This window comes from Psammomys obesus, unplaced genomic scaffold (genome assembly GCF_907164565.1).
Source record: "Psammomys obesus unplaced genomic scaffold, mPsaObe1.curated_primary_1811, whole genome shotgun sequence".
NCBI classification, from domain to species: domain Eukaryota; kingdom Metazoa; phylum Chordata; class Mammalia; order Rodentia; family Muridae; genus Psammomys; species Psammomys obesus.
Window position 1 is genome coordinate 1016886 of NW_026586383.1, and position 9731 is coordinate 1026616.

General features: G+C 47.9%; 1 protein-coding gene across 1 annotated transcript; it reads left to right on the forward strand.

Annotated features, from left to right (window-relative positions):
- Positions 1-3252, forward strand: LOC129672221 (serine protease 44-like). The gene is made up of 5 exons (XM_055601515.1): positions 1-295; positions 593-749; positions 1292-1551; positions 2394-2548; positions 3016-3252. The coding sequence occupies exons 1-5, from the start codon at positions 1-3 to the stop codon at positions 3250-3252; spliced, it is 1104 nt and encodes a 367-aa protein (XP_055457490.1).
- Positions 3253-9731: the final 6479 nt, after the last annotated feature.

A 9731-nucleotide genomic window follows, 5' to 3' on the forward strand; every position in this document is an offset into this window, starting at 1 on the left:
ATGGCCTTCCAGGGTAGTGACTCCTCGGGCCTCTTGGTCTGGTTTCTGCTGTTTCAGACGCGACTGGGCGAGCCCCGGATGGTTCCAGGGACACTATCTCTTTTTCCTCTCCCCTCGGAGGACGGCCTCGATGAGCCGGGCATAAACCTACAGGAGAGGCCTGTTACGGGGACGCCTGAGACCTCGCTGGCCCCCAGGCCTGGGGGCAGTTTGGTGTCCCCTGATTCGGCGGCACTTACTCCGGGTCACTCTTTTTCAAAGAAAGCATATCCACCATTTGTTCCTGCCCTTTCAGGTGAAGTTTCTCGGCCATGGCCCTCTGCAGAGAACTGGTGTGGACCCATGGGGACGGGACCCTGACGGAGAAGAGGGTCTTAGGTTCTTGGGTGTGGGATGTGGGCTCCCACATTGAGTGGGCCCAATCTACCCTGGAGATCTGACAGGACACCACCATTCCGGGATGAGTCTTAGGGATCACATTGCCCTGGGATTTGCGGGGACAGAGCCTTGTTCCACAGGTGCTAAGGATCTGGCTGCCAGTGGAGCAGCAACAGCTTTATCTTCAGCCCCTCCCTTCACTAACCTGCTCCAGCTTGTGGCCACAGAACTGCAAGGATAGTTGGTGGACAGCCTGCGGCAGAGAGTAAGTGGCCCTGGCAGGTGAGCCTGCAGGCCGACAAGAAGCACATCTGCGGTGGGTCCCTCATCAGCAAATGGTGGGTGATGACAGCAGCCCACTGTGTATACGGGTGAGTACTTGGGGATCTGGACTTGGGCCCCTAACCAGGCTCTATGGCCTGTCCCTCTCGCTTTCTATTTGAAGAAAGGAGCCTGTGGTGGTGGCTCATGTGTCTAATCCCAACCCTCGGGAGACTAAGGCAGGAGGATTGCCAGGGGTTTAGAGGCCAGCTTGGTCTACATAGTAAGTTCCATGGCCTGGGCCACAGGGTGAGAGAGAGCCCATCTCAAAACTAGTGGGGGTGGGTGAGAGATGACAGTCCCAGGGTTGGGTTGTTTTGTTGTTATTTGTTTGCTTGTAATTTAGTTTCAGTTGACACCTGACCATTTGGATTTCTAATACATTCCCAAATGATAGTTGATCAGAGAGCACACTCGGAGAACCAACTAACTGGTGGCTGGCTAGGATAGTTGGGGGTCCCAGAAAGAATAGAGTTTGAAAAGAGGAAGGTAGCTGATGGCTGCCTTAGGAAAACGGGATGGGGGGAGGGGCTGCAAAGCCCTTTGTCTGTGTGGAGGGGAAGTGTGTAGACCCTTCAGGATTTCTTTGCAGTCATCTGAATTACGAAGTGAAGTTGGGACAGGTTGACCTGTGGTCCTCAAAGTCAGTCAAGATCCCAGTCCAAGACATCATTGTCCACCAGGATTATTCTGTCATGGGGATGATTGTACATGACATTGCCCTTGCTCTGCTGGCCTTCCCTGTGAATTATAGTGCCTACATCCAGCCCGTGTGCCTTCCCAGAAAGTCTTTCTTGGTAGAGGCTGGGACCCTGTGCTGGGTGACCGGATGGGGCAAAGTCATGGAACAAGGTGAGCCTAAAGGAAGATTCCAGCAACTGCAGACCAGGGATCAGGCTGTGCAGCCTGGTCTACAGGCAGGAGGGACGGGGAGCCAGAGTTTTTAGCATGAAGATAAGGGAGGGTAGAGGGAAGATGCTATGAGGGAGTGACTGTTGATGAATTTTCATTGGTTTGTCAGGACTTGAGGAAGTAGGTACCAAACAGGAGGGTCATTAGTTACAAGTACCTGTCTTGGTAGGGAGGAAGCTTGTTGTATGAGAGGAGAGGTCAAGAAACTCAGTGAGTCTACAGGACAGTGAATCTCCAACCTGCAGGTTGAGACCGCTTTGGGGATCAGATGACCCTCTCACAGGGGTCGCCTAAAACCTCCAGAAGAGGTAAATATTTACATTTGATTCACAACAGCAGCAAATGGCAGTTACGACGTAGTAATGAAAATCATTTTACGGTTGTTGAGAACCGCTGCTCTGGGGTCTCCTGTTTCTTGGCTAGACTTTAGATTGGTACTTTGGGGTACCACCTGTCCAAGGGGTTGTGATCATGTCCTAGCAAGTGAGGATGCTTTACTCATTATCACTAGCACTAGGGAGAGTATATGACACACTGTCACCTCACAGGCTGACAAGATTTTTACCTCCCTCTTTTAGGCTGTTCTTTCCTCTACTTCCTTGGTTTCGACTTTACTTTGTCTCGCTCTCTTAGCGGGGTTGGGGCCACATTTCTCTCAGTGTCAGATGTGGATAATAGCTGAGGCTGTTGAGGACACTTGTATGTGGCCCGGAGGGGGCACAACTGACTCATGCCATTCTACTTAATGCAGAACTGCTTTCTCCAAAATCATCTCCGTGTAGGTAGCTCGTCAAGATGGCTTCAGGAGGTTGAGCTAATCATTATGCGTCATGAGGATTGTAATCATATTCTCAAGGACAACACAGGAAAAATATTTTCGATAGTCCAGGAAGGGACAATCTGTGGCTACAGTGAGAAAGGAGGAGACGCCTGCCAGGTTGGTTTCTGGGCCCCTTGACCATGTTGTCCTCTCCCCAGATGTTCTGAGTTCCCAGACTTCGGGGCCTGGGTTGTGCCCCAGATCCTCCATTCACTGATGGAATGTCAGGACAAAACGCCACAGCTCCTGGGCTAGCTCGACACGATCCTCCAGGAGAAAACTGATGCTGTCTGCAGTGGCCGGGGGTGGCAATGATAGAGATTCCGTGTTTTCAGCCCCTTCCATGTGAGGCTCAAGGAGGCGATTTACTCATTATTTCAGAAAAGGAACATTATATTGGCTTATATTCAGTTAAGCTTTTTAAATAGGTAGTAATTCTTATTTGTTAAAAAAATGAATTCAGAGATTCAGGACTAGCAGGTGCCAGGGAAGTCTGGTCAGTATCGCTCTCTCCAGAGCCTTAGGGTGAAATCTGTTGTGCTATGGATCAATTTCATTCCTGTCATTTGTTTCTCTCACTCCAGGGAGATTCTGGGGGGCCCTTTGTCTGTGAAATTAATAAAACCTGGGTGCAGGTGGGGATCGTGAGCTGGGGCATCGGCTGTGGTCGACTTGGATTTCCCGGCATTTATACCGAAGTGAGTTACTACAGGGACTGGATCCTCAGCCATCTGAGCCGCGCTGCAGGTCGGAGCTCGCCAGGCTTCCTCCTCTTAAGCATGTGTGCGGTGCTTCAGCTGGGCCTCCTGGTGACACCATGACCCGCACAGACCGTGATCCTCTTGTTCTGAGCCTCCACCAGGCTTCCCCTCTGATCTCCTTTTCCTGTCAATGCTCTTTCTTCAAATTCTACTCGGGATCTGTTGCCTCCGTGGAGCATGGCAGGGGGTTTGGGGCTTGCAAAAGGTCCTGCCCTGGTACTCTTGGTCTCCTGCCACGGCCGCCACTGTTCGAAGGCTGCACTTTGCCTGGAGTGAAGGAGAGCGAGCTGCCTCCAGACAGAGGACCACCTGGCCTGCCAGGTGGAGGGAGCTAACTCAGGAAGGTCTTGGTGAACCTCTACAGAGGAGCGACATCATCAGTATTGAATGGCCACTAGACCTGACTGGCTGTTAATAGTTCTAACCAGAGACTGTGCCATCCCAGGGAGCTCTGTGACCACTCACAAAGAGACAGAGGAGGCATTTCCTGCAGAGGTGTGAGGTTGAGGCGTCTCCACCTGGCTCCATTGTAGTTGGCAACATTTCCCCGAGCCCCAGTGGGAATCCATCTGTGAGGGCAAAAACTTTTGCCACACAAGCCTCCTGGGAACAATCCTGCCTGGTACCCTCTACCTCGGTTCCCTTACAGCCACTTCCAGGCTACCCTAAGTTGTGTTGATACAGTTTTGGAGAGGGCAGATTTATTTTAGATGTGAATTGAATAAACGTGTCTCGTGTTCTGAAGTTTTGTCCATCTGGAATATTTGGCTGCTTATAGCATATCATAAAGAGAAATAGGCCCCCATTTATCTAGGGAGGTTATAATCTCTATTAAATCCTGGAGGAAGTCATCTGTCTTGTCTCATTTAACCACTGAGCCATCTTTCCAGGCCTGTATTTCTCTCTCTCTTTCTTTCTTTCTTTCTTTTTTTTTTTTTTTTTAAAAAAAAGTTCTCCACACATTTATATATAGTTTATGTGCATTAGCGTGAGGGTGTCAGATTTCTCAGAACTTGAGTTATAGACAATTGTGAGCTACCATATGGGTGTTGGGAATTGAGCTCCAGTTCTTTGGAAGAGCAGAGAGTGCTCTTAACCACTGAGCCATCTCTCCAGCTCCTGCATTTGTATTTTAATGCAAGGTTTTGCTATGTAGTTCATGTAAGAGTTACAGCTCAGGGCTGGAGAGATGGCTCAGAAGTTAAGAGCACTGTCTGTTCTTCCAAAGGTTCTGAGTTCAATTCCCAGCAACCACATGGTGGCTCACAACCATCTATAATGAGATCTCGTGCCCTCTTCTGTTGTGCAGGCAGAATACTGTATAAATAATAAATAAATCTTTAAAAAAAAAAAAGTTACAGCTCTGAAGGGAAAGGTATCCTGGCAGTCTGGAGCCGAGGACTATCACAAAGTCAGTCATACCTCACAACAAATCTCACACAAGAGATTTATTGGGAGAAAGACAAGAGGGTGGCTGCCTCTGCTCAGGAGAGAAGCAGGAAAAGCCTGCACAGGAGGCAGGCTTATAAAGGGTTTCTTTTGGGTGGCCTGATCTGGGCCTTTTACTCTGTAGGGTAAGCGCTTGGCTGCTTGCATAGAGGGGCAGGGTCTAGCAGTTAAGGGCATTAGAGTGTTCTGTGGTCGGAGCCTGGCCATTTTGGTGCCTCGAGGGACTTACAGTCCTGGCTGGCCTGATACTGCTTGGATAGCCCAGACTGACCTCAGCCTTGTGCCAGTATTCCTCCCTCAGCTTCCCTGAGTGCTGGGATTGCAGGTGTTTGGGTGTTTTGACTGCAGGGAGGTGGGTCTGTATAACTCTTGCATGCAGTGCCTGCCCAAGCAAGAAGGCATCCAGTCCCTGGAACTGGAATTGCAGATTGTTGCGAGTCATGTAGGTGCTGCAAACTGAACTCAGATCTTCTAAAGAGCAGGAAGTGCTTTTAACTGCTGAGCTATCTCTCTAGGCCCTCTCCTCTGATTTCCTACGTATACTATATTGTCTGCAGATACTTTTTTTACATTTAAGGCTTTAGAACTTTATTTTTAATCTGTATACTTTGCTCGCATGTTAGTGCACCATTTGCCTACAAGTGTTCACAAAGGCCAGAAAAAAAACCAGATGTTTTTCCCCCTCTAGCTAGGACCACAGTTAGAGATAGCTGTGAGCCACCATCAAGCCCAGGTCCTCTGCAAAAGTAGCAATTGCTCCTAACCACTGAGCCATCTCTCCAGCCCCTCAAGATGTGGTTTTAATCTTTTTCCAGCATGGGTTTCCTTTGCTTCCCTCTTGCCTTATGCTAATACACAGATGGTTCAGTTCTTAAAGGCTAGGGTCTAAGTTGTTCTTTAATCTCTCTCTGCCTGTGTGTGTGTGTGTGTGTGTGTGTGTGTGTGTGTCAGTTCTCTCCTTCCACCATGTGGATTCTGGGGATCAAACTCAGGCATCTGGTTTGGATGCACCTTAACCCACTAAGCCATCTTGGTAGCTCAAAGTTTTTTCTTGAAATGCATTTTTAAAAAATCAGGGGAATGTTGGTTTTATAGAATTGTTTGGAAAATATTCTTTGTTATTTAATTATTGTGAGAAAGGTTGTATGAAATTGTTTTCTTTTCCTTAAATGTTTGCTAGAACTCACCAATGTAACACTTTCTGTGTAGTAAGGGTGTCTGTGTGTGTGTATGTGTGTGTGTGTGTATTCAGGTTATCTGTTTTTCTTCTTTGTAGTTTGTCTAAATGTATTTTCATAATCTTTTTTTTAAAGTTTATTTTTATTTGTGAATATGTATGAGTGTCTACAGAATCCAGAAGGGGGTGTCATATCTCCTGGAGTTAGAGTTAAAGGCAGTTGTAAGCTGCTTGGCAGTGGTACTGGGAACCAAATGAGTGTCTTTTGAAAGGACAGCAAGTGCTCTTAACCACTGAGCCATCCCTCCATTTTTTTATTCTATAATCTTGAGAAGGAGCCTTTAATACGGTAATACTTCGCTGCAATTCGTTAGAAAAAAGTTTATTTATTCTTTGACAGTTTCACACATGTATTCCATGTTTCTTATCTTAGTTACCAATTCCCCCTTCTTTCCTGCCCACACGTGCCCTTTCCAATTTCATGCCATGTCCTCCCTCCCCGGGTAGCCAGTGTCACCCTCAGGAAGGACAGGCGCTGACTCCACCTCCCCAGGTTGCCCTTTGACCTCCCAGGCAGGTCTGTAGAGCCAGAAGCAGTACCTGGGTAGCTGTGGTGGGATTCTAAGACTCCTTTCACAGTGGCCATCATGGCAGGAAGGCCTGATCCTGGAAGTTCTGTGGGGGTTAGGAACGCCGGAGCTGTGGCAGGGATCTGGAATCTTTGGGAATCTCGGGTGAGTCCTCAGTGCCTGGGCCTATGGGCTTGCAGCATCTCTCTGGAATCCTCCTTGGCTCTGTAATTCCTACTTGAGGAAGTGCAGACACCAATAGGAACAGTGCTCACCTAGCCATGCTGTGCCTGTGTACCTGCCTGCTCCTCCCTGACCACCCCATCAGTGCCACCGCCACCACGGCCACCACGGCCACCACGGCCACCACCGCCACCACGGCCACCACCGCCACCACTGCCATCCACACCACTGCTGCAGCCACCTCCATGGCCGCCGCCGCCACCATCAACACCACCACCATCCCAACCAACCACCATCCCACCATCCCACCTCAAACTCCAGCTGGGATCTGTTGCCCTGGGGGAGTACCTCAGTGGAGCACGGCAGGGATATTTCGGCTTGTAAAATGTCCTGGCCTGGTGCTGGGGCCAGCTGCCTCGAGTACTAGAGCCTGTGTTCCCCCTGCAGAGGAGCACAAACTAACTTAGGCACAGGGAAGTTATTAGAAAGACTCCAGTTAAGAGGCCATGGTGGCTGGGTGGAACCTCTCTCTAAAAGATATGATGCAGAGAGAGGAGGAGGTGAGGGGCAGACGGTGAGTTCTAATGAGCCCACTAGATTTTTACAGTGAATCAAAACCTACACATAGGTTTTGGTCATAAAGGCCAAGGGATACAGATATCAGTGACCATTTCCAGTGGCCAGATTTTGTGGTTTTGAAACCTCATTTCCTCCAGGGTTGCCCAGAGAGAAGGCTTGAAAACAAAAACAAAAACAAACAGTATAGGTGTGAGTAGGAAATGCCTAAAAGAAACCTGAGAGTTTCCATCACTCCAGAAGGCAAGACTTCTATTAAAGACAACTGGAACCATGCTTGGCAAAAATGAAGTACTATGAGCTTCAGAAAGTGTTTGGGGGATCCGTGGCTGGTGACATAGCACCCCAAAATTTAACAGCCTCACCCAGTGCGTTTCCATGCTCGGCATTTCATTGTGGGTATGCACAGAGCGGTGAAAACACTCTGGTACTCACGCTCCTCAAAAAAGCTGAATTGCATGATGGTTTCTCAGCTCCCTTCAGCTCTCACTTAAACAAGTGTTTACTGCCACTTACATATTTATGCCCCCCCCCATTTCAAAGAACTGCAACAATAATCTGAAATGCTGCTTAGCATTCCTAAATGCAAGAAAGCTATGAGGTACATCACAGAGAAGAGTTTTCTTGGAGCAGCTTTCCTTAAGCATTGGTTAAAGTGGGCTGGGAGTGTAGTCAACTAACAGGACAGAGCAACACACTTAGAAATGGTGATATGCTGGCTCCATGAGCAGAGGCTCACAGAGCATAAGACTGTGTTTCCAGTAAGGGCGATGGTTTAGCATTTGCTAACTCAACTCTTACAACGTCTTTATATAGCACAACACAGTGTCCTGGATGGTTGTAACTTTAGTTTGGATGCTTTAGCTTTCTGAAGGTGCTCATCCTCCATCAGGACCAGGGCTCTCAGGACAGTGTCTAAATGGGTGAAGGCTTTAAGAGCTCAACGCCAGTTCAGAAGTTGTACAACTTTGCTTCTGTTGGTAGACGCAAGTCACAAGGCTCCAGCAGGGGTGGGAAAATGAATCCAGTCTATCATTTGAGGCAAGGTCTTACTTTTCAGCACTGGGAAGCCTTGAACTCACTCTAGAGCCCAGGCTGACCTTACACTTGCCATTTTACTGCCTCTCACTCCTGATTGCTGGCATGAGCCACCACTCCTGGATGAATTCTGTTTCTTGGTGGGTAAAGGTGCAAAATATTGTGATTGAGTTTTCTAATCCACCTCAGTATGATGGTAGTTGTAATTCTTTAAAACCTATAAAATATTTTAATATCCAAACTCTTGATAAACTTTCCCAGCTGACAAATGAAAGAAACAATGCTATAATTATGAGGTCACTATTTTCAGCACCCCCCCTACACACAAAGGATTAGTGTTTCTAGCAAAATCATCAAAACATTCATAAAGTCAAAGAATAAAACCATGTGGTGCAGCTGGAGAGAAGGCTCAGCAGTTAAGAACACTGGCTCTCTTGCAGAGGATCCTGGTTCAGTTTCCTGTACCCACATGGCATCCACAACTCCAGTTCCAGGGGATCTGTTGTTCTCTTCTGGCAGCTATGGATACCAGGCACATATGCCATACACTTACGTTCATGCCATTAAAACACTCACGCACATAAAATAAAAATAAATATCATTAAAAGAAAACCACATAAAACTCTGTGTCTTCAAAGAGAATACAGCACTTGCTGTCAGTTGGCAAAGGGCAGGAACCTGGGTCCCACTGTGGATTTGCAGAAAATGGAGAAGCTAGAAGAATAAGAACGACTATAAGTCAGAGTCTGGATGACTGGAGACTCTACAGGTCAAACAATCCAGCACCTGAGGGACAGAAGGAGAAAGCGCAGTCTTAGGAATCTCTTAAAGATACATTAAGTGCCGTTTTGCCCCCAGACTCAAGTGCAGCATGCAGGGACGGGTGTTCAGAAAACGCGAGTCTCTAATTATATGAAAGGAGTGAACACCGGAGAGCAGCCTTCAGCTGTGTCCTGAACCATGGGCACAGTCCTGTGTCTCACCCGGACTGGAGATAGCCTGCATTGTCGCTTTACATTGATTACCAAAGCTGTGCATTTCTGTGGGTTTGTGCATGGGTCTTAGTTTACCACCAGAGGTTAAAAGTGAAATTATCAAACTCTTGTGATATTATGTTGTCTGGGACTGGGGTAGGCTTTTTATTTAATATTTTTTAAGTTTTTATTTATGTGTATGAGTTTCTCTCTCTGTGTGTGTGTGTGTGTCTGTTTGTGTGTCTACTCACCTTGAACGTGCCTGGTGCTCACAGAGGCCACAAGACATCCCCTGGAACTGGAGTTATAAGTGGTTGTGAGCCACCATGTGGGTGCTGGGAACTAAATCCCGGTCTGTAAGAGCAGCAAGTGCTCCAACCCCCTTTTAATTTAATATTGATAAGCTCTAGTATGCTACCAGCTAGCTTTTTGGTGGGTGACTCAGGCATCAGACATCTTAGGGCGAAAAGCTGGACCACGGGCACACAGCTGTTCCTGCGCGAGCCCCCGGGGAACAGAGAGGGGGGAGGGGAGGGGGTACCAGGAGAAGGATTGCCTGAATCCAAGGCTTGG